The 26278-nt window shown below is 29.2% G+C and overlaps 1 protein-coding gene across 4 annotated transcripts in view; it reads left to right on the top strand.

Moving 5' to 3' along the window:
- The window catches only part of LOC119684662 (protein 4.1 homolog), a 45636-nt gene that overhangs the window by 16727 nt on the left and 2631 nt on the right, over nt 1-26278 (top strand). The window contains exons 2-12 of one of the 4 annotated variants that reach the window (XM_038098753.1): nt 11545-11614; nt 17013-17212; nt 17279-17724; nt 17791-17943; nt 18710-19068; nt 19133-19260; nt 19666-19806; nt 21520-21694; nt 21880-21932; nt 22354-25335; nt 25843-26064. In XM_038098753.1, coding sequence (XP_037954681.1) covers nt 17066-17212; nt 17279-17724; nt 17791-17943; nt 18710-19068; nt 19133-19260; nt 19666-19806; nt 21520-21694; nt 21880-21932; nt 22354-25335; nt 25843-26064 — 4806 coding nt within the window. In that variant the 5' untranslated portion in view covers nt 11545-11614; nt 17013-17065. Of the gene's footprint in view, nt 1-11544; nt 11615-17012; nt 17213-17278; nt 17725-17790; nt 17944-18709; nt 19069-19132; nt 19261-19665; nt 19807-21519; nt 21704-21879; nt 21933-22353; nt 25336-25842; nt 26065-26278 lie in introns of all 4 variants that reach the window. The other 3 variants (XM_038098752.1, XM_038098755.1, XM_038098754.1) reach the window with 3 other exon arrangements.

Here is a 26278-nt window from a genome sequence, read left to right as displayed (position 1 = left end):
TATGTTTTGTCAAGAGCATTCATCTGAACGGCTTGCTTTCTTGTCAAAGGAGTGTCTTGATTCTCTTTATAGAATTTGAGCCTTTCTGCGGGATATCTATTTATTAAACTGCATTAGTATTTAAAAACATAGACTGCGAAAAACCTAACGCTAGCCAAACAGCTCATTCGGGTCAACAACAAATATGGTAACAGGTTTCTTGAACTTTATTAGCGGTTTCTCTACCTTTTTCGTTCGAGCCCTGGAATTATTAGTAAATTTATCTGATTTTTATTTAATTAAATAAGATCTGCAGTTTGAAGTGAAGTTTATTTGTTAGATTTATCAATAGTATTAATTTGTCCAGTCTAATGCAATATGTGTTAAAGATATCTTTGATTATATATGATTATATTATATAATAAGCTTGTAATTCAGATGACGCCACACAACGCGGTTATGTAGTTTCATTATGCTTCATAGTTCAATCATTCAAGTTAAACTAACCGTTTTTATAATCCTATTCTCATTATAAATATCAACAAAGATTATGGATTAGATTGACATCGGTCCAACACATTATCTTATATGATGTAGCCTAACTGTAACATAATAACTGTGGTATGCTGTAACTGTGGCATGCCCTAACTGTGGCATGTAGTGGAACTTAAGAATAATAAAAGGGAAATGCATTCTGAACAAATGTGGCTTTTGTTCAGAATTCTAAGGTATGAAGTCTAAATTTGAGGTACGAGTGAAATAGCTTAAAAAAAAATAAGAGATTGACAAGAAAAATATTAAAGTATTAGTAATATTCTAGGTTTCAACTTTTATTATATTTGCATAATATATAAAAGTGTTTATCTTTCGATAAAAGGAAGAGTTTTTGGATTTGTTTATTTATATTACTGTCGTCCTCATTAAAACTATTATGTTATCATGTGATTTTAAAACGATTTCACTATATTGTTAAAATATTGTTAGTATCCAAACTTTTTTATTTGTTTCGATTATGACTTCCACAATTTTAGATACGCTACTGCTTCTATAAATAATATATTTTAAATTTAATAATTTCTTCGCAAAAATTTATACATTTAGATTAAAACATCGTATAGTTATATAAAGATACATTCTGTTATTGTTGCGGTTGTTATTAAAGTTAAATTTTTCTCAATTGCTCATTGATGCGTGAATGCAAACGTATTTATATATATACGTAAATATGTATATATATATCCATTCTTCAATACATTAATATGATTCTTTATAGTATTCACCTCGACCTCTTTCAATTTGTTTGGCTTATGCCATTCCGCGTCGGGCGTTGTTCCTATTATTCTCGTACAATTATTTTGTTTAATTTTATTTATTTTAGATTTTGTGTACGTGTTCATCATGTGCAGCTTGTAGTGAGCTTGGCATATATTTAAAAACTTAGAACTTACTTTATAGTATGAGGAATATTAATCAGTTCGTTAAAAAGATTTGGTCCCATTCGTACCGAGCAAGTATTTTCACTTGAGTTTGAATAAATATTGTTTAAAACCGGCCAATATCGTCAACTATGAGCAGCTTGTGGACAAAAACTTGAACTTTCCTTGAATTCAAAACCTTGTATATAATCCACCACAAACGTTTTTAATCGATTTTTAGTTATATGTAATTTTTGCTTAATTTAAAAGTTGTTAGATTGGTGCAGCAGCACTATTGAGTTTGTAGAGGTTTATAAGACTGATAAGTTCTGCTATACTTTAAATAAAAACTTTAAAGGTAGAGTTTGTTATATTCTTCTACTACTGAAGTTTTAATCAAGCAGATTTGTGGCAATTTAAAGTGGTATTTTCGCAGAAAGTAGAAAAAGACAAACTAGTTCATATGTACTAGAACGTGAACCGTTGAAATTCCTGAATTAATTTTGATTAAAATAAGAATAGTTGATATTGCTGTAGTTATTGTCGCTCCACAAAACTTCACTAGAACAATAAAACTGCATTAAGAATGGTACACGGACTCTCACGTCTTGACACCATAAAATTAGTTATGATGCCACCCTTTAATTAGGAGCGCATCAGTTGAGGACGTACCACAAACCTGCACAATATCATCTTTAATGGATACAACAATATTTATAATATTAAATGAAATATTGTAATCATAAAATACTCACATTTATAATGAGTTGATATTTTTCATGTGTAGACCACCTATTTTAAATATCAGTATTATGCAAATATCACGTCTAAGTTAATAATTCGAGTTAGTGAATCTGTGCCCAATCCGTACTACATCGTACATAAGATCCGTAGTAGCGGAGCTCTACGGTAAAAGTAAGGACAGTGTGTCTTTATACTTTATTAATTATTCTTTTCAACTTTAATCAGTCAACTTTATTTTGATAAAGTTTGAACATCAAACGGTTTTTATAATTTATGGTCTCTTATAAATTCAAGATTTAAGATTCATTAGGCAAAAGTGGGGTTATCGGGCTAAAATGTTATTCCAATTAAAATAATTATAAACTCGTGATAAAATTAGCAATTCGATGCGAAATTATTTTTATTTTTATAAAAATATTTTTGTTTCTCACGTTCAACTGGAATCACAGTAGATACGATGTATAAAAAGTATGAGTAAATAAGTGATTATTTATGTGCAGTGTTAGCCAATATTGATTTTCGCATTATCAGTTGACTGTATAAATGTATGATGTCAGCGGTGTAAGCTATTGTTTTCAAATATAAGTGTACTCATTAGATATTTGTAGTACCGCCGCAACATTTACCCACCATTCATAAATTGAGAATATAAAAGTTTGTTGCACTTGTCGTCTATTTTGTGAATTTATCAAATTTTTTTATTTCACATTTTTATATTGCAAAAAAGACAAAAATAAATGTAAGAAAATAATATTAAGTATTATTCATTTCCACTGACATTACATTTAATACAATATGAAGAACCTACAGTTAAAGTTAAATAAATTCCATGATTATATATTGCCAACCCTCGACATTCCCAGCGCAATGAATCACGGACCAGTTCATACGAGTACGTAAAACAATTGTTGGTTTGTTGCTTAGAGGCTTCATTACCACAACAAATCTCCATATTAACTACTATCTTTGATTATAGAAATTAAAATAACAAATTAAAAAAAATTGTTTAATTGAAATTATTTAAATAAAAAAGCTTTGTATAAAACACTTCTCGTGCGAGTATTTGAGTCACTCAAGCAGTTTCAACCTAATTTAATTTCTACATTGCAACAAGACGATAAGGCAGGCGAATGCATTTTTATAGAGGCGCCATAGAATAATATGAGTATGTAGTATACTATATAGAATAATGCTTTAATTAATGTTTTTATTTATTAAAAAGAAAAATAACATTTCACAAGGACGACAGATTGTAGTTGCCAGTTGGACTTGCGTTTGGCGCCATCCTTTCATTTCATCCATTTATGCGGACTTTGTGGACTTTGTCATGCAATACCGTAAATATATAGAGCACATATATAGAAACCTATGAGTAATGTAATTATTAATTATGTTATGTATGCATTAAAAGTTTTTGCTCTAAGGACAATTAATGTACTATTAACAAATAATAAGCCTTTGATATATGATAATTAGTTTGTTTTTATATTTACATTTTTAAAAGTTTCTCGTGTCCAATTTATTCTATGTTATAATTGCATTTTTTACTAAAATGAAAATGAAATTAACACATATGTGACTAGAAGAGAATAGAAGTAGTGGATTTCACATACATGTTTATATGTATGAGAAGATAAATTAAAAGTTCTATAAGATTTAAGACTTGTAAAATTTGTTTCTGAAAATATTATTATAATATTAAATTTTCTAAAAGATTTATAGTACTATTGTAGCACAATAGCTGTATCTTTTATACGTTATATGAAGAAACTATTATAAGTTAACCATTATGTTTAAAAATAAATATCATTTATCGCTAATTTTGTTTCATTATATAGAGGGTGCTCTCGCCATTATATTATATTAGTACCATATATCCGATGCATTAACTGAATTAACTAAGTTAATTTCAGAAGTAATTTAAACTATCTTTTCTACAGTTTATGAAGCCTTTAAATCTGGATTTCTTTCTAGCTGTGCCTACGCTTCGTAGTTAGTATGAAGAATTATACTTAATTTTTTCTTTTTTAACGTCTATCACCAATTCTGATCGAAAAATTCTTTTTGCTGTAAGAAAATATATAAGTTGAAAAATTCAATCTGAGCAAGAGTTATTTATAATATATTGTTTTACTGATTATAAGAGAAAATTAGTCAAGATACTTTATTGTTTAAGTTTTATACTTTATATAAGAATTTTATCTAGATATTTTTGATTTTGTTTTTGTCAGAGTAAGCACGTTTTATTTTTAATTCTTCATCCAAAAGATTGTTTATAATTATTTTGTTTATTATCTGCCTTAGTTTTTCTTGATGTTGATGAGCAAAAATTCTAAAATTATCGAACATTTTTAATAAAAGAAAAAACGAAAAAAACTTATATATATAGTAAAATTTTACTTAGCAGACTGTGAAAATGAAAATAAAAGTGAGTAAAATGTCGTTGACTTTCGTTTTTGCCAATAAAATCATTTCTGCTTCTTACCCTAGGCACATATGTTTCTACAATTTTTAACAGGCGCCGTTTTTCGACCTTCAAACTATATATATAAAAATTTGACTGCTCTAGAGAAATTTCAAATAAACTATAAAAAATTTTTTTTTACTAATTGGATAATATATGTACATAATTTATTATATTATATAGTCACATTATATTATATGGTTTAACTATATCTTTATTAGTGGAGGGTTTGTAATTATTTATCATACTGGATACTTAAAATCATTCCTGATATCTTTCTAAATGAAATCAATTATTCAACTAAACTTGAAACACTTGAGAATATAAGCCTACGCATTTTCTAAAATATTTTAATATTAACTAATAAATACAACAGATACAAATTCTTCATGGACTGTTAAATACAATATATTTTATCATAATTTTTTCTCTAAAAGTATTTACGACAATCCCATCATATGTATCTCTTGATATATTTGTGCTTTTAATTAATTTAATTTATATATGTTTTGGGCAAACTAGAAATGCATGTATAAAATAGTTTTTTTTTCTTCTTCGTCGTTTTTTGTAGATTTTATTCTTTTTTTTTCTGTTAGAAGCACATATATTTTTAAAATTTTTTTTTATAATTTACTAACTGATGACGCCATCAAAGTTCGTTCAGTATTCAAAGAGTAAAAAATGCCGTCAGCTTTAGTTTGTATTATCGTTTTTTATGTAGCATCCAATTTTTTGGGATTATAATTCTTTATTACTTAGAGATTCGTTGAAATTGATCACATTTTTTTAAAAGATTTTTTCTGTTTCAATTTTGTTTGAATAATAAAACAGACGAATCTTGTTGAACTGGTTTATTTTATATGTAATATGTATTGTATAAAAAATAGATCAGAGCAAAAACTAAAACTATTACAATTTTAATGAATAACCACTTAGGTATAAACTGGTATATAATATATGAGAGCCACTATTTTTATAAGAGTATTATATATAATAAAATAAAGATTTTTTATTAATCTTTTTATTAACTAAGAGATTTCAAGAAGTTGCCACTGTTGATTTCATTGGTAATACCAATTAAAAAGAGTTATTAAAGTTTGCTTTTGATTAGAATTAAGAATAAATTATATATATAAAAACGATATCTTACGTATGCGATATATTAGATCTTAGTGTTTAGAGTTCGCATACTATCTTGAATATCTTGTCACAAAAAGTATCTAAAGACGGTATATTGGCTACGTTAAAGTATGATCTATCGTTTCAGTTTTTGCTTTCATGCCCTTGTAATGGACCTGGGCAATGTAAGAAAAAAAGGTTAGTGGAACCAGTTTGATACGTCGATTTAAAAGTTTACTGCCTTTGTAGGTGTTGAATTAGTAGTAAGCGGTCCGCTGTACACATATCTTTGCGTCTATCTAAGGTATATTAACTAAAATCTAAATTATGTGCATAAGTTTAGGTATATTTAGATCTTTGCAGTTATATTAAAATGTATCTAAACACTTAATATGTGTGATATTAGTTGAAATTTGATATACATTTGATTATACGAAATAGAGAAATAGAGTTCGTCATGAAGTCACTATTTCACGATTGCTCAGGTGTTTACAACTTTTGTTGTCTAAAAATCCCGAAGTAAGATTTGTTGATCCAATATAAATATTAGTTACTATCTAATATTAAAAACAAATTAATTGAAAATATTATGATGATTTTATCTTTTGAAAGTTTGGTTTATAAAAACATGAAGTAAAACATTTACAACATAAAACATAATATATGTTTTAAGAGATTAATTCATGAGATATAAAAGTGTTTTATGAGATTAATTCATAAGAGATATAAAAGTGTTTTAATAAATTTTTTCCTGAAATTTATGAGATTATTATCTATACATTAATTTTTTAAGCGCCATTAAAAGTAACAATAAATAAAATTGCCTAACAAAAGATGGGAGAGGTGAAGTGAAGTAAAATACTTTACAATAATCAATTAAAATTGACAAATTAAAGCAATTAAAAAAATTGTGAAACTGGAGAGCTGCAATAAATTGCATTTCGTTCATTGTAGACCAGATACTGCAACGATAAATCGAACTTTTTCTCAATACAATTTTTTCTATAATTGTTTGCTTCGATTTTGCTTACTTTGAGATCAATTAAAAGAAATTGATGCGTTTTTGCTGCAATTTTTGCTGTTAACCTAGCATCGTATTGACTTTGAGACTAACAGTTAAAAAACAATTTTATTTTCAATAGTGTTTTTGTTGTTTTTGTATATTGGAGATATTTCTTAATTGAGGGCAATTATAGATACAAGCCAGAGGCACATCATGCTGTTTCTTTGTCTTTAGATTTGATGTTATATATAAGTAAGAAAAACAATAATAATTTAAAAAATTGTTTGCATTAATAATGAAGGATAAAGTAAACAGTAAGCAATAAATAAGATATTTAATTTGAAAAAGTGATAAGTGCTTTAGTTTGTCATATTCAATTAGAGTTATAATTAACTAAACATTTGTTTTGAATTTATTGTGATGAGTAATGTCAATAGTAACGGTGAAATGTCAATAGTTAATACATGGTAAAGATAGTTATGAAATGAAATTTTACTAGAGACTTCACAAAAGTTAGATATATGTTATCAATACATAACATTTAGTCTAATGTATCCTATATATATGTAATATATTTTGATTTTGATTGCCTTCATTTGTGTTCTTTAAATTTACTAACCAAACTATGCAATTATGTAGAAAGAGTTGTATCTTCACTACAGTTGAAGATATAATATTTACTTTAACTTTAATATAGTTTTAATTTCAATGTTAAGCTTAGTAGGTTTCGTATAATTACAAACCATCTTGAAGCATGGTTTTGCTTACTTTGTAGATAATTTAGGACGTTTGAGAAAGTTTTAATGTGATTTTTTCAATTATTACATAGGTTGACTAGGTATTATGTGCTCGTAAGTTTCGTTTCAGTGAATTATTTAGTGTCTATGGGATCTAGGAGCAATAAATTATGCTCTGCTTCTTTCATATGCCTAATTTACAATTATTATTAATTTCCTAAAACTAATAGCAGCAATATAATATATAGCAGATGAGAAATTTTCAAATAAATTAGATAATATTGCATATTACAGAAGTAAAGTTGGAATCAATTTTTCTAAAAAGTTTCAAATATAAAACGATTATTAAAAATCAATATTTAATTTGTATACTTTCATGTCTTAAGATAATTGCAATCAATTTTTTATAATCTATTCGCATATGGTTTCATTATATATAAAATTAGTAAGTTTCGAAAGCACTTTGCGCTTCGTACATTCGTATATTTAAATTACATGGAACATTAATGATTGTTTTGTTGCATGCAATCTGCAAGCAAAGTTGCAAATGCGAAAATGATGTCATCGATGAAGAGTTCTACTGCACTTACAGCTTTTTTTGTACTGCAGTTCTGCAATTCGATATATCTTTTATTTTGCTTTGTTTATAAACGTTACGCATACGCTATGTTGTGCAAATATTATTTGATGAAAAATAATAGTAAATAAATTTCAAAACAAATATATTTTCTATTATCCAATTTAGGACAGACGTAATTGCGTTTCGTCCATGCGAACTAAACTTGATTTAATGACTAATAGAAGTAATAGATAAAAGCTATAAATGACTTTTTGTTTATAGTTAAGTTTACAATTCCATGTTATTGTTTCAAATTAATCAAGTAATGTTTTTTTTAAATGACTTACCACTTTTGCTTTATTTCTATTATTTTATATAAAATTTAACTATTTTGAAACTACGTGCTTTTGAAAATTAATGCTTGAATGCAACAAGATCGCACATTTCAGATTTTAATTTTAAAGCATTTTAAGCTTCAATGAAAGCTAAATAATTTCCTAAATTTGTAGTATTAAAAAATTAGTAATGACTAATTTTTCATAAAATTAGTCACAAGTTTTTCATAAAATTAATCATGTCATAATTTATTTGTTAATGAATAATAATTCATTCTAACTAACTCTACATAACTTGTATGTTACAATGTATCATATTTATATCTTGATTTCCAGTTCTGTTAGCTTCAAATATGATTACTAGTTCTTTCTTACTTTTCTATATTTTTTTTTATTAAAATTATAAATTTAAGTTCAAGTGCATTTGGTTAAAACATCCAAAACAAATGTAGAAATTTTAGAATCTCATGTTTTCAAAAATAACCATATGCTGTACCAATAATATATGTATATATATATATATATATAAACGAGTATCTACATTACGTATCTTTACTATTAATACAGCAATTGAGGTCTAGGAATTACAAATAATAATATAGCTTATGGATGTTACTAAAGAAATGAGTATTATTAAATTTAATTATATTCTTAAAAGTTTTATTTTTGATGTTCCAAACATAATTACTTACACAAATAAAGTAAACTGTCTTAATATTAATGGTTAGTAGTGTTTGTGGTTGGATGTGTATATGTACAATATGCATATATGTAAATATGTGCCGGCTCGAGTGTGTATATAATTTTGTATAAAATTTATTTTATTACTTGAAATTTATGCGGCACATTTGTGCTCAAGAATACAAAAATAAAGGCCGCACACTTATGTCATTTCTGAATTTATTCTAAATCAAGTGAATACAAACAGAACACTTTCCAAAAAATATATATAAAAAAAAACCAAAACACAACAATAACTCGTAGATCGACTTTCCTAATTGATTCTTTTTTAAATCTAATTTTTATAACATTTTATAAAAATAATATTTTTTTTGGTGTTTTTGCAATACTTAATTAACATAAATTTTGCTCAAAGAATTTGGAACTGTTGCTTTTGTTGCCAATCATTTAAGTTTATAAACATAAAGACTCATGTGTCTGCTTTTTGTTTATAAACTTTGTAGCTTAGATTTGCTTCTTCGTTTGTTGCTTGTATTTTTAAAATTCTTTTTTATATTTGTGAATGGAATCACTGATTTGTTGGTTTGTTTGGGAGTGCTGCTTTTAATCTTTTGCTCTGTTTACAATTTGTTTCCTTTAAGAATTTATTCAAATTAATTTGAATTTAATCACTTAAAAGCATTGAGAAACACGCTTTTGAAAAATATATCAAAGTAAATTGTTGTTAGCATAATATTCACATGATTAAAGTATTAATATCTTTGGCTGTTAAAGATTTGAAAAACTGCATATGTTTTGATTTAATAGTAAACTATGTTGGAAGAGTTATTATCTATCTATAAGTGATATAAATTTAGTATCTAATGGTTTTGTAAAATTAAAATAAAAATGTTCTTTTGTATATTTATAGATTACGAAAGTGTATTAATTCTTAATTGTTATACATCATTAATGTACACAAGTATCTATCTATATATTAAATTTTACGTCATTTTAAACAGACAAATAATTTTATTTTAAATGGATTTTTCTTTTTATTTTTAAGATTGTTATTGGTTATATAGACATTATCTAAAGAAAGTCTCAAAGAAATTATTTTCCTTATTAATTTCTTTCGGTGAAAACGGGCAATCTTCATGTGTTATTTGAATTAAAAGTCATAATTAGAAGTGGGGTAGCCGCACACTGTAAAGAGCAAGCAGAAACAATATCAAGTGAACCTTGAAGTCGACAACTTAACACTCCATTTAAATAATGAACAAGAAGAACTGTTATTGAACTTGTATCATCAGAACACTATACGTATGTTAAACTGATATCTATATTTAAGTTTCTTACAGAAATCTTAGTTAAATACAATGCAATTTTGACAGCACTTAAGTGTGTCAGATTGGTATCAGAACTTTTCAATATTTCTATATTGTATATACTTCCCCAAGTTGTATGACATATAGCTAGATAATTTTTAATATGATTTTCTAAACAAAGCTATTTTGTTCTTTAAACTCAACTTATTTAGATCTAGTACATTTAGGTCTAGTTGCAACTGTTTGGTTTTAATAAGAGTTTTTGCAGGTACTTTGTTGTCACTTTTATATACAGTTATTTTATAGACTCACACTACTGTTAAGGTTGGGTTAACTTAGGTTAACAGCTTCTCTTCTAAGTGTATTCTTAAGATGCATTTAGGATATTTTGTTCCAATACTTTTGCTTTTGTTTAATATGAATATTATATATTTGTATAAAATTGAATTCTGATTTGAAATATAAAAATTATGTTTTATTATGCATTATTTTATCGCCGTGTAATAAATAATTTTACGTTTCTTCTTTGGGTTTCAGTTGCAGAAATATATTTTATGAAATATCCGTATGTATTTTTTCTTGCTTACTTAAGTTTGTATATAAATAAATGAAACGGCTTCAATAACAAAACAATTTCATTTTGATTTTAATAAATATTTCTTTAATCTGGCACATTTGATAAGCTCCGTAATTTACTATACTTTTCCACTTTATTTACTATATATACTTTAATGTTGTTTCATTCATAATGAATTCTTTTTCGAAATGAATACATTTTTTGCGATAAAAGTTTGCATTATTAATTTGTTTGCAGATAAGCCGAGTTAATAAATTTTTATTAGATTTCTGCTACATATATTATGACATCACTTCTGTTAAATAAGTTGGCGTCATCAATTACCATTTTTTGTTTAGTGGTTTTCGTATCTATACTCAAACATGTATCTTTACTAGTGGCATTTAACTGTATTTATTTATGTATCAATATGTATCATAAATAAAAATAGTCGAGTTGATGTAATAAAATAAAATAAAATAAAATTGTAGTTCAAACATTTGTTGTAACTTTCATAAATTGTTTTAAACATTTAATAAAATTTTTATTTTTATTTATTAATTCATATATAATTTTTTAATATATAAATGCAAAATTTCTTTCATAGTTCATTAAATGTATTTATTTATTTCTGTATATTTACAGCATTAATCATTTCCTCTCAGAGAAATAACAAAATTGCATGAACAGCTTAATTAATCGACATTCTTTTGAAGTAAGTCTTTTAATTTATTATGAAAAAATTCAGTATTTTTAATTCATTTTGTATTTTAAATTATATGATTTCATTCAGAACTATCTCATTTTATTACCTACACCCTGTTGACTTTCAATTACCCAATTACCCACAGACGAAAACAACATTGACATCATTCCGAGTGAAGGAAAAAACTTTGCAGTGAAGTCAGGGGCAACGCCCTCAATGAAAGTTTCTTAATCTGATTTCAAATTTAATTTTCCTTTAATATAAATTCTGCCGAAGATCTTGAAATTTGAAGATAAAATAATTATAATTGATAAAACTGGAAAATAGTAGCATCTCCATTACTTTTAATTGGATGTGAAGTTTGTGGGTGGAAACACTTTGGAAATATGACACAGAAAAAGGTGTCTAAAATACGAAGAAACAAAACTTAGCAAAAAAAAAACTTAAGGAAGTGTACATTTTGTATCTAAGTTACGCGCCCATAAATACTTTCAAGGCGCGAAATCGCTGTTTTATTGTCTTTTATTCGACACGCGTTTCCTTCTTCTTAAATTGTTGCTTTCAATTTAAATACAGGGTGTGAAACGGTTAAGGAAGTAGTGTTTTTCTCATCCAGAAACTAAACAAACACACCCACGTTTGCTAAATTTTGATTTTACACCAACGTTTCAATTTTTGTGTTCGAATGCAATGGAAATAATAAATGGACGAATTGTAGCGATTTATATTGTTATATAACTAACTGTGACATATACAATATTTTTTTAAAAAAAGTAACACCTCCAAATATTGAGTGCGGATCGTTTGGCAGTTGAAAAATATCTACAAAAAATACTGGTTTCGTAGATATTGCAGATGTCTTCTATATGATCGGACATAACAACAGAATTTTAGTAACTCATTTAAAGTTTACAGTTAAAGTTGGTTAGTTGGTTATTTGGCTGCAGTCATCGATCGGCAGATACCATGTAGAAAAACTAGATTCATCTAGTTGTCTTCTTATCTACTTCAACAGATCTATTGTTTTCATTGATAAACTGTCTGACAGACTGTTAAGATGGCACTTACCTAAAAGTCTATTCCTTTTATAGACCAAAGCTGTACAGTCACAGAGAAAGTGTGTAGTTCTTTTTCTTCGTTTACGTTTTCGTAAGTTCTACTAGAAATGTTGAAGAGGATTTTACAGTTTCACTGTGTGGGTTCCTTGACGTCAGTGACCTTAAAGATTTGCACTCAGCTTAGCAGTTGATAAGTTTAGTGCATGATAGGTGCAATCTTAATGGTTTTTTAGAAAACTGTCTGCTATCTCATTGCCTTCTATGTTCCTATGACCGGCAACCGATATGAGAGTGCTTTCCGCAATTCTCAGTTCAGTTCTTGACATTTTCAAGACATTTTCACTTCTCTTCATTTTTCTAATTTAATTCTTCTGTTTCACTGCCGATCCACTAATAAAATTTTTTTTGAATTAATTTTGTTTAAGTGTTTTCGTTTACTTTTCTTATTGTCAAATCGCTTATAATTCATACGGGCTTGTTTCTGACTTGTCGTAAGTCCTTTTGTTCTTACAAATTTGCCTTATTGCGTTTTACTCTTTTTTTACTATGTTCCTTTAATTGACTATTATTTAGGTAGTAAGTGTGCAGACGCCTGTCTGGCTGTTTCGTAAATTTCCCGGCCCTTTTTATGGCACACTTTATGAGTGTAGTCGTGAAATAATTACAGCAAGCGCCCACAATAAGTACCGGAAATTCATCAACTGCCATGCAAACTTTAATAAAATGTGTTGAAATCTAAATTTGTTGCTTTTGCTGGTAGTTGTCTGTCATTACTATTTATTAGGTCCTTCATTTAAAGGATGTTGTGCAGCAAATAGTAATGAACAAGCTAACAAAGTCATAAAGAGGCGACAACGTAAAACAATGTATCTTTGTTTATTGTAAAACTTCTACTGAATCCTAAGAATATGAGCTATGGCGCCCATTTATTGTTTTAAGGCAACTTTGTGAAGAAGACTCATAACTTGAACTTAATAGTCCTAAGCAGATAAAATGGGTTTTTGGAAAGAAGAATGATGAATTTTATGTAGCCTACCGCATTGTAATTAAAATGACATGATTTTTTTGTGAAATCATGAGAAGATTATTGTGTTATAGTATTGAAAGGTAAATAAAAATTGTTGAGATGAAAAAGTTTTTATTAGGATGAAAATATTTAGTCAAAAAAAATTACTAATAACTTTAGTTTTATTTTTGTAGGTATACGCCCATCACGCAATTGCGAATGAATGTTTATTAGATATGTTAAGATGATTGTTATGAAGCAAATTAGATATAAGTAACCAGATATGAGTTCTATGATATGAACGAGTAAAGCGAGCTATAAAACGAACAATGTCATTAATGCATACATTACGAATATCGGATAGATATTTTAGAAAAGAGAGAGAGAGAATAAGTTATCTCTTTAGATATCTTGCTTTTTCCATCCATAACAATCAGTCAACGTATCGTTTTAAACTTTTTAAAATTTTTAGAAGTTAATATAGTTCAGTTTAAATATATTCTGAGTGAATCATTAATTTGAATTCAAATCTCTTAAGATTAAAGTACCGTTTAGCTTATTTATATTGATATGAATAATGAGTTTAGTTCGTCATTATATTATAACCTATGACTTTGAAAAGTCTATATATTCAACGTTTCAGACTGTTAATACATTCTGTTGATTGGGGAACCCATAAAACGTCTATTATTTAAATAATAAGCTCTGACGCATATACGTATTCGAATATTAAAATCTTTTGTTGATAAGACTTTTAAGACTATATCTATAAATATAAACAAACTAGCTGTTTTGTGTTTTTTAAGTATACTTTCAACTTTCTGAAATACATATGTGCTTTGATTAAAATGATGTTTAGTGGTTTTTAGAAAAACATAGATAAAGATAATTTTTTTTTAAAAATAAGTTATCGCCTATGGAAGTTATCATATACTTGTGCCGCTAATACTCACACCAATGATGTGTTAATTTATATTAACTTACCTATCGTTTAGTGTATGAAACTAGTAAACCATACGCGCGTAGTGTCAACAAACTTGAATATTAATTACTATAACTTTTAACAAAATTTTAGTTAACTTCTTTAAAATTTTTAAACGTTTTGTAATATTCATATACTATATAGTATGCATATTGATATTTTTTGGAAACGATTGAATTTATGCTATTTTTGCTTTTAATTATTGCTTGGTTCACATTTACTTATATATCAAAATATTTTTTAACTTAAATCATAAAGTGAACACGAAGCAATTACATTTATGATGTCCCCACAAACTCTCTTAGAGATGTGCTTATGTCGGAGTTATGACCATGTTAAGGGGTGATTAAATGTGCTTCATTTGCAAAATATGTGTACTGCAAGTAATCTGAATACGTATGTATTCCCACTCTCCATTTGAGAAGGACTTTCCGCTAGTGTGATAAGTACTTAATTTCATGACAGAAAATATATTAAACCCTTGGGCATTTTTAAGTTTACGAAACCAAGGGGTTGTTATTCTGGATACTTATGGGAAACATTTGCGATTACAATTTTATAGTATTTAAGTTAATGATAATCAAAATGTGCTTTAAGAGAGTCTACAGTTAAAATTATTTAGAGAAAATAAAGATGTCCCTTTTTTCTGCTTATATGTGTTCTTCTATTTCTGTGTTCTACGACCGTACTCCATTGTTGATGTAATAGTAGTATTATATGTATATAGTACTCTTATTAATATTTACTAGTTTATACTATTTTATAAATAGTATAATATATTGTACTATTTTATACTTTGGAATAGTTTATTCAATTTCTTCACTATAAAAAGTGTGCTTTAATGGAATCAGAACCCATTAAAGTTTCTCCACACTTTGACGCACCCAACTCTTTGAAATTTAATAAAATTATCTACGCACAAGCGGTAATAATTTATTCCTTCTTTCCTTATTTGGACAGACGTCTCTATTCCCATTGGAAAATTCATGCTGCCATGAGCTCTTCGTGCCCTTGGAGTGTATGTATATTGAATACAAAAGTGTACCCAATTACCTATTTTAACTTCAAAAGTATCGAATTTCACGTTGTACAAATGGAAAATAAGCAGAAGAGTAACTTTTGAAACGATAATGGTTCCGAATCGCTACTTAATTATATTTAATTTATTTACTGCTAAGTTTGGTGCAATGTCTTTGTTTTGAATAGATTCTCTTAAATTGTAAATTGTAAATAAGTTCAATAATAAAAAATTAAGCATATCTGAAACTAAATTCTGTTGAAGATTTAAAATGTTATTATGAAATTATGTCCTTCTAAATTTTATTAAGAATAAATTTCATGAACAAAAATAATTTATTGATCTCAAAATCACTTTTATGAAATTTTATTTTTGTAGAATTTCCGTAGGCTGTGTTCAGGGACACACAACTTAATTAATGCTTTTAGCACAGGCTTAATTTAATTTATCCTTTCTGTTTTTAAGTAGGGAGCAGTATGAGGAAATCAATATTTACCTTCTATTGTGATGGACAATTAAAAGCATCTTTTCAGTCTCTTGTAATCTTGTATATATATTTCAAATGTATGAGTGCCTTTCCTGTTGTACCTGTGGAATGAATGTTTGTATCTACATTGTAGCTACAAGTATAAGTTTATATTAGTCACATAAAGCTTTAAATGTGTACTGTGTAACATTAATTAAATTAACCGTGAATTCATGATACTCCTGAGGTTAAGTGTGAGTTGATAATTAAATTAGTAAATGTTTGGTAAATGTAGTTTCAGCACTGCATGTTAGTTATAGAAATATAGAAAGAAACTAATAAAAACTTATTGCTTTGTTCAAGGAATACATCTAACAGGTACACTGATTTATTTTATTGTCTTAATTTGTATATTAAACAAATATACTTAGTTCATTTCATCTTATGAAAGAAAACACTACTGGAGCTTTAGTACAGCTATTGTCATTCACAAATGGTTTGCTTTCTCAATTGTTGGCGGAGGTCGATTCTGTACATATTAACATTTTACTCTTATACTTGAAAACTATTCGTGATCTTTGCAAATTAAGTTTAATCAAATTTAATTTAATTGAATAATCAGTATACATAAAAACTTCTTACATTGTGATGTATTCGTATCACTTGAGTAGAGGAATGTTGGGTCCCATTAATTGAAATTATTATTATTAAAAATGATAAATATCTGTATACGAGTAGTCATATATCATATCTTTGTATTTATATTATTCGTAGTAAAATAAGATGCTATTGTTAATTTGTATTATATATACCAAATAGTAATTTCTTATTAAAACTTTTACTTATTATTATTTATTTTGAAAATCTATTTTTTCAGTTTTTTCGAAATTAATTCCCAACAAATCGTAGACATAAATTCTCACTGAAACAATGCCAGCGGAAACAAAAACCGCACCCACCGCTGGTCCAGAGGCCGATACACCAACTAAGGCCAAAAAACCGGTTGCTTCATCATCGAGAGCTGCTTTAGCACGTGTCACATTGCTTGATGGCTCCATACTTGATGTAAATATTGATGTAAGTATGCTATTTATATATTTTTTTTAGAAAAAATTTTGAACCAAACTTCAAATCTATTATTAGCGCAAAGTCAAGGGACGTGATTTGTTGAACACCATTTGTGCTGGTCTTAACATTGTAGAAAAGGATTACTTCGGTCTCTTATATGAGACATCTGTAGATCCACGTGTTTGGTTAGATTTGGAAAAACCAGTCGCAAAATTTTTCCGCACTGATCCTTGGATATTACAGTTTGCGGTTAAATTTTACCCACCAGAACCATCACAACTACAGGAGGATATTACTCGTTATCATTTGTGTTTACAAGTTCGTAATGATATACTGGAAGGACGTTTACCATGCAGTATTGTTACACATACTTTGCTGGGTTCTTATTTGGTACAATCTGAGATGGGCGATTATGATCCAAAAGAGATGTCCAATGCAAACTATTTAAAAGATTTTAAAATTGCACCAGATCAAACTCCAGAGTTAGAGCAGAAAGTAATGGAACTTCATAAGACACATAAGTAAGTTGATCCGTTTACCTTTATCGTTGTTAATAATTAAATTAAATTAATTCTTTTTAATAACAGAGGCCAATCTCCAGCTGAGGCTGAGCTGAATTATTTAGAAAATGCTAAGAAACTTGCTATGTATGGTGTTGATTTGCATCCAGCAAAAGATTCGGAAGGTGTGGACATAATGCTCGGTGTTTGTGCTAGCGGTTTATTAGTTTATCGGGACAAGTAAGTCATATCGAGAAATATGTATCTTTTAAAATATTATATAGAAAATATGTATATTTTAAAATATTATCTTCACAAATTGTGTACTCAATTATAATATTATTTAACTTGTTATAAATAATTTTGATCTCAAAATTAATTAATTTATTATTTGATTGAAGCAAACGCGATGCCACAAACTCAAAATTGTATATTTCAATGTTGCATTGATTAGTTTTATATACCATATATCAATCATTCAGATTTCCGATTATAATTCGAATAAAATATGTATTATGTTTTGCTAAGACTAATGTACACAACTCGACAAACATGTATCAATATGTGCCTTTTTCATACAAAATCCATTTAAAAATTTTTTTATATTTTATTGTATTTAAAAAAATTTTTAAATTTTAAGTTATATTAATATATATATATTATATATATATACCTTTCAATACACATATCTCAAAATACGTTATCCTCGGTGAGTCCCATTGAATAAAATTATACCTTGTTGGGCAGAAAATATTTATTTTATATAAAGATATATATATAAAGATTATTGTTATTTCATGTTTATTATTATACATGTATGATGTTTTTTAATGCAATTTTTTTATATAATATACTATTAAAAATGTGATTCTTGGCATTTATTACGAATTAGAATTTTAATCAATGAGTATATCATTTGTGAAATGGTATATAAAATTTAAAATTTGTACTAATAATTGTTTTATATCAATAAAATTATCATTTATGATTATTTAAATATTTACAGACTTCGTATCAATCGCTTTGCTTGGCCTAAGATTTTAAAAATATCTTATAAGCGCCACCATTTCTATATTAAAATTCGACCTGGTGAGTTTGAGCAATATGAATCTACAATTGGCTTTAAGTTAGCTAATCATCGCGCTGCTAAAAAATTATGGAAGTCATGTGTAGAACATCATACATTCTTCCGCCTGATGACACCAGAACCTCAAAACAAGTCGACCCTATTCCCACGTTTTGGATCCAAGTATAGGTACTCTGGTCGCACTATGTACGAAAGTAAGAAAAATCCCGTTGATCGTGCTGCACCCAAGTTCGATCGAAGTTTGTCTGGTAGACGTTTGACTTCCAGAAGTATGGATGGTAAGTTTTAAGAATAATTTATTAAACAGCAATATCTAACATTTTTTTTGTAAATAATTTCAAGCTTTAGCATTAGATGAAAAAGAGAAAGATGCCCAAAAACGTCATACGATGGGACATCCTCCAGAGCATATACCTGATTTAGACTCATCACGTAGTCGCAGTCCATTGAAGAAGGACAAAAAAGAAAAGGTATTTTTTGTTCGTTTCGGTATTTAATTATAAATGTAAATCATTCCCGTTATATTTGAAAATTTTGTTTCGACATATGAGAGATTAACAGATTTTTAACAATTTTTTCTTCCTTTTCTCGGTTGAATTGTTTTTTGTAACTAACCAAAATATTCTTGATAACAAATTCTCCAATATGCATTTACTAAATATAACTAAATACACTTACTCGTAATAACACACTACTGATAACACATTTTTCCAAAAATATAAACGCACCGTTTCACAAATCCTAACATCGCCCATAAAAATGTAAACCGTGAAAACGTGTATGGAATGTGTACCATTCTGTTTAAATTTTTTACACTGAATAATGAAAAAATTAATTAAATCGCTAAAAAACGAAACCACCGAATAAAAATTTAGTTAATACGTGAATCGAGCACTGGTACTGGTTCAGCCTCTTCCCAGAGTTCAATTGAGGGTGATTACGAGGCCGGCGATGCCGAAGCCGGTGCTGCTGTTGCTGAAGAAGCTTCAGCAGTAGCCTACATTAGTGATGTGCAGGTTATATAAACTTTTTCTTTCCTAATTAACTTTTCAATTTTTTTTCTATCTGATAAAATTTATTTCGATTCTTTGCTGAGTTAATATTTTTTGTAGCATTTGATTTGCTCTTTAGTTTTTACTATTATTTTCAATGGCTTTATCTGAAGCTTCTCAAGATGTAGTTTTTAACTTATGACTTGGTTTACTTATAAGATTCTCAACTGCTAGGTATAATCTGTAGTAGAGCTTTTTTTCGAAAAGAATGAGAGTAATATGTTAGATCGAAAATATTAAAAAACTAACTATGCGTAGGATCACTTAAATGATTATATTTTGCAATATATATTTAGTTTTTTTTCAAAGTGATATCTTTTTGTAGATCTCTAATGCTGATTGTAAAAATTGATAAACTTTGTAAAAATTGATATATCCAATTTTTATAATGTTTTACTTAATATAATTTTTTTTTTGATAAATCTAACATGAAAATAAGCAGAATATGGAAAAAAGCCCTTTAGATAATTTTTTAAAGTAATTAAATCAATCAGGTCTAAAATAAAAATGACCTCAATGTAAAGTCATCTTATATAGTTTGTAATAGATCATCCGATGAGACTGATTTCAAAAAAGTTATTACCGAAGTGGCATCAATGAGTGAATAATGACAGAAGAATGGTGTGCACTTAATTCACTTAATGTAAAAATTTAATTTTACATTAAGTGGTCTCTAATAATTTTTAAATTGTTTGAGTACCTGTTGATAGTTTTATTTTTCAATCAAATTTTATTGACCTAGTGACAAATACCAGCAAAATGCACTTATATGAAAATGAGAAAATGAAAAAAAAAACATTCAAAGTGCTTGCTAACTTCACTAAAATAATAAAAGAAAAACTTTTACAAATAATTTTTGTAGGAAACGTCTATAAACATTTTTAATATTAAAAGCATAAGTTCTAAGTTTACTTTAAATCCATAAACTTATTTTTACGATAAATGATCGCATTTTGTTGTTTACTTAATTAAGTTATATTTGTTTCAGTGTATTTATTTTGTAAATTAATATCTTAAGTATTTTTATTAAATTTAATTTTAAGCCTAATTTGCAATATGGATTATTATAAATGTGATGTCTTACCTCTAACATTTTTAAATGTGCTTTTTTAATTTTAAATACCTCTATGTATATAATGATTAATTTTAAATATAATTATTTATTTTGCGCTGATTAACAAATCACTGAGATTTGTGTGAGTTCCCCCATCGTCCAATGCGAAAAAAATCAATTGGTTGTAAATATATGATGTTTTCCATTTCCAAAACGTATCAAATACACCCTACACACACATTACTTTGTAAATTTATAAAAAATTTATTCTCAAAATTAACAGACACACACAAATCCAGTAGACTTAAAGATTTTACTAATCCAAGAAAAAGGCAGAGAAAAGTTTAGTCCCAGCGAAAGTGAATTTTGTTTTCAGCCACAGCAAGCACTCAAAAAACATTGGAAAAAATTCACAGTAACGCTTAGTCAAAACTTTTCTCTATTTTTTCCAATTTTTCTTACTAACCGGAAGTTTAGTTTGAGTATAAGTGGCAGCATGCAGAAGCTTGTAATAATATATAATATATTTGTTTGAATCTTTTGTGTCTTGTCTGTCTTTCACAAGAAGCGGAAGGTTTTGAAACGAAAAAAACTGATGCTGATTTTTATTATCAAACGAATAGGTCGGCGCTGGTGTGGATGCTGATAAGGAAGTTAAGCTAAAGGAGAAAAAACAAAAGGAAAAAGAAGAGAAGGAGCGAAAAGAGCGCGAAAAGAAGGAAAAAGAGTTAAAGGATAAAGCGGACAAAGCAGCTAAAGCCGCTGCTGCCGCTGCTGCCGCTGCTGCCGCCGCAGAAGGTATCAATGGTAAATATTTCTTTATAAAAGTACTCTGTTTAATTGAGTGCGAAATTCCGAATAAACAATTAAAATTGATTTATCATAATAATTAAAAGAAAAATATATATACTTTTTATATACCTATGTGAACAATTGTTAAAGCATAATTACCTGAACAACTAATTATTAAACTCAATTTACAGGAAATGATGACTTGAATGATTCTAATAAATCTGATAAATCTGGAAAGGGACGTGTAAGTATATTACAACAATACTAAGCTGTATTGTTATCTATGTATTTATAGAGTACGTTTATTTAAATAGGGGTGTATATATAAGCAATATGTGTATGATTAAATGTAATCTATAGCACTCCTAAAAATGTTTGCAATGGAAACGATATCTTATTAAATGTGTCCCAATTCATGCATCCATTGAAAAATGACTATAAGTTGTTTATTGATTGATTGAACCTGTAGTCCGAATTTAATTTGAGTTCATCCTAATTTTATTTATCTTATAAATAGTTTAGTTTTATTTTATAGTTTCCTGATTTAATTAAAATTTTTTTTTATTTTTTTTTTATTTTTCTTTATTTGATTCAATGAAATTATGTAATTGCGCCTCATCAATCGTAAAACAACAATCGCAATCTACTATAAACCGCATATTTAGGGTGGTGGTCTATTTTCGTCTGGCCGTAGGAGCAAAAGTGGTTCACCAGCTAAAGATACAAAAGAAAAGTCTTCTAAAGACAAAGATGGTAAAGATAAGCCTGGCAGAGGCGAACTTACACTTGTTTCTACTAGTGGTATTGGTGATCAGGATAACAATGATAAGAATCGTGCATCTAACACTCCCAGTCATACTCGTCCGTATGAGTACGTAGAAGGCAACGGTGAAACTAGCCCGACACGTAAATCATATATACCTGGTGGTTTCCGTTATGATCAAGATCCAAACGGTGCTAAACGTGGACAAGAGGGACAAGAGCAATTATCGCCAACATCTGAACAAAAGAAAATTGGACTTGCTTTTAGTTATGCGCCTGGTAATGAAGACGCATTAAAGAAAACCGCTGAGAAATTGAAATCTGGTCAATTATCTCCTAGAACACGTGAAAAAATTAACAAAGGACAATTGTCACCCACTACAAAAGCAAAATTATTAAAGGATGCAAATTTGTCTCCAACTACGCGTGCTAAGTTGCAAGGTAGTGCAGTAGATGCTGCCGCTTCACCACTAAGCGATGCACAAAAACGTTCTTATTCGCCTACAAAGGGTTATGGCTATAGTTCAGGGGCTCCAGGTAGTTATAAACCATTAACTGATCCAACCGCCGCTTTTCTTGAATCACAACGTTATAACAAGGAACCTGGTTCCGTTTCTCCAGATAAAGACGGATATGGTATTGGTGTTGCACCCGGTGTTGTTGGTGCTGGTAGAGATGGCAAGGCAGCTGGAACTCCTGGTACGCCTAGTAAATCAGGTGCTGGTTTTCCAAGCGTTGGCGCTGGTGCAGCCGCAGGCAAGCCAAAGAAAAAACGTGTTAAGATAATGGTTATTACGTCGAAATTCGATCCAACTACTAAACGTATTGATGCAGAAAATGGACAGATTGAACACTCTACTGGCATACTTGACCCAAAGACAGGTCTAATTGATACCAAATATGGTTTGATCGATCCTAAAAAAGGAACACTAACCGCGCTTAGCACTAAAACTGGACAAAACGAAACACATCAAGGAGAAGTTGATCCCAAAACCGGTAATGTACATTTGGTCACCGGTGTTGCCGATCCAAATACAGGCCGCTCTGATGACTCATTGGGTCAAATAATATGTATTACTCCCCAAGATGATCCTGTCGTTGAGCTTACTGTTATTACTAGTCGCATAGATCCTGCAACAGGAAAGGTTGATACAGTAAACGGAGAAGTTGAACGTTCATTAGGTGTACTGAATACCGATACCGGATTGCTGGATACCAAATATGGCGAAATTAACCTTAAAACTGGCGAACTTAAAGCTATAGATCCAAAAACTGGTAAAATTGTTGTGTCTAAAAATGTTAAAGTTGATCCAGCCACAGGTCAGATCACTATTTTGGGTATAACGGATCCAAAAACAGGCAAGGTTGATCCTACCCAAGGACGTATTATCGAAGTGGGACAACAAATTGATCCAATTGTTGAAGTTACATCCTTATCAGGTAAATACGACGCAAAGAAAAATGTTATTGATCCAAAAACTGCTCAAGTTGAAACGTCTGGTGGTCAGTTTGATCCTAAAGCTGGAAAAATTGATACTAAATACGGACAAATAGATTTGGTTAAACACACAATAACCTTCACTGATCCAAAAACTGGTAAAACTGTTACACGTGACATTAAAATTGATCCTGCAACTGGTCAAATTGTGCTTAAGAACCAAATTAATCCCAAGAATAACAAACCAGACAAGGATTATGCGCGAGTTATATCATTGCGTATTGTACAGCAGCGTGTGGATCCCAAAACAAAGGCACCTATTGCACACGTTAGCTCAGCTAAAGACAAAGAAATCGTGGTTGATCCTAAATCTAATCAAATTTGGGTACCAACTGGTGCTACTGATCCAAACACTAAAGAACTACAGTACATCTCCAGCAGCGTTGATCCTAAGACCGGCTATGTCATCACTATATATGGTTATCTTGATCCCAAAACCAATGAAGTTAAAAAACAAACCAAACTTGATCCTAATACAATCAAAATTGAACCAACTTCCGGTAAAATCTATACTGCTACTGGAGAAGTCGATAAGACCACTGGTGAACCACTGTATGCCACAACACAAGTTGATCCAGAATCTGGTGAAGTTTACACTAAAGTTGGTCGGGTTGATCCCAAGACAGGAAAAATTGTCATTGTGCGTATATTGCTTATCTCGAAAACAGATGAACGAGGCAGACCAGAAGAAATCGATCCAGAGACCTGTGAAATTGATCCAGTCTCTGGTCGTGTGCTTAAATTTTTCAATAAAACTGTTTATGTTTATAATATGATAGATCCAATAACAGGTGAAATTATACAGGTTGACCCGAATGATCCACGTTTTGCTGGAGCACGCACGACTGTTACGCATACTATGACATTGAGTGGCGAAATTGATCCTGTAACTGGACGTATCAAGAGCGAGTATGGTGACATTGATCCAAACACTGGCGACATTGATCCAGCAACTGCTGTACGCGATCCTGTCACTGGAAAACTTATCCTCAATTATGCGCAAATCGATCCATCACACTTTGGTAAACAAGCTCAAGTGAGCACGACTACTGAGACCGTTCCAATCACACGTCAACAATTCTTTGATGGTGTTAAGCACATGGGCAAAAATGCATTACGCCGTGATTCTGAAGCAAGTTCCGATGATGATATGACACAACAATACGGCGCTGAAATTGTCAAGGACTTGGTTTTAGGTAGTCCAAAGCAAGTAGGAGGTACAACGCAAACAACTAAATTGGGTAAATATGTGAGCACACCAACTGTTGTGAAAACAACAACAAAACAGGTGCTAACGAAGAATGACGATGGTGTAACACATAATGTAGAGGAAGAAGTACGCAATTTGGGAACAGGCGAAGTGACATTCTCAACACAGGAACACAAGGTTAGCAAGTCAAAACATTATTTTATTTCTAATGCTAGCAAATAGGAGAATATGTATTTTAAAAGCTGGTGGTAAGGTATAGTAAATAGTGAAAGTCACATTAATACAGCTTTTTTCAAAATCGTGCAAGCTTTATAAACTATTTTTGGTGCAATTTAGATTATATCTGGCTTTTAACTTTTTTTTGAGATAAAAAATGTAATTATTGCTTGCACTTCTTACTAATATTAATAATTATTTATTTATTTCTGTTTAATTAAATTTTTAAGTGTTCTGTTCAAAGTTTAATTTTGAAAAACTCGTTATTAAAATCCTAACAATATCATTATATTTTATGTTAATTATATAGTCTATATGCTTGGAATGCTTCTCTGCTCTTTCCGTTCTTGTCCGAATTTCATTCTATTGTTTTCATTTCTAATTTTTCATTTAACACGTTTAATTTTTACATTTTTATTTGGTAATCCCCTCGTGCCTGCAACCACTCTTGCATTTGCGCATTAACAGGCTGACGCTCCTGCAATTGACCTCAGCGGTGCTTATGTACAAGCTACAGCAGTTACCACTCGCACAGCCACGACGCATGAAGATTTGGGCAAGAAAGCCAAAACCGAGCAGTTGGAAGAGAAAACTGTAGCCACAACTAGAACTCATGACCCAAACAAACAGGAACAACGGGTTGTCACCCAAGAAGTCAAAACAACGGCCACAGTGACGAGTGGGGATCAGGTAAGCAAAGAGCTCTTACGCTAATTTTGCGAATCAGTGTGCGAAAGCGATTACAATAGAAAGCTAGAATTATTATACACTAGGAATTTAGACTCCCGATGTAGCAGAGTCGGATTATGGTCTTTTGTGCTACTGCAATAGAATTTTAATTGAGGAATAAATGATAAATAATAGCGAAGCCACGTGAAGTATTTTGTAATTATATTTTTTTCTT

Source organism: Teleopsis dalmanni, chromosome 2 (assembly GCF_002237135.1).
Source record: "Teleopsis dalmanni isolate 2A chromosome 2, ASM223713v2, whole genome shotgun sequence".
NCBI lineage: Eukaryota > Metazoa > Arthropoda > Insecta > Diptera > Diopsidae > Teleopsis > Teleopsis dalmanni.
The sequence above is the reverse complement of the archived record's forward strand: the minus strand, read 5'-3'. Positions and strand labels throughout refer to the sequence as shown.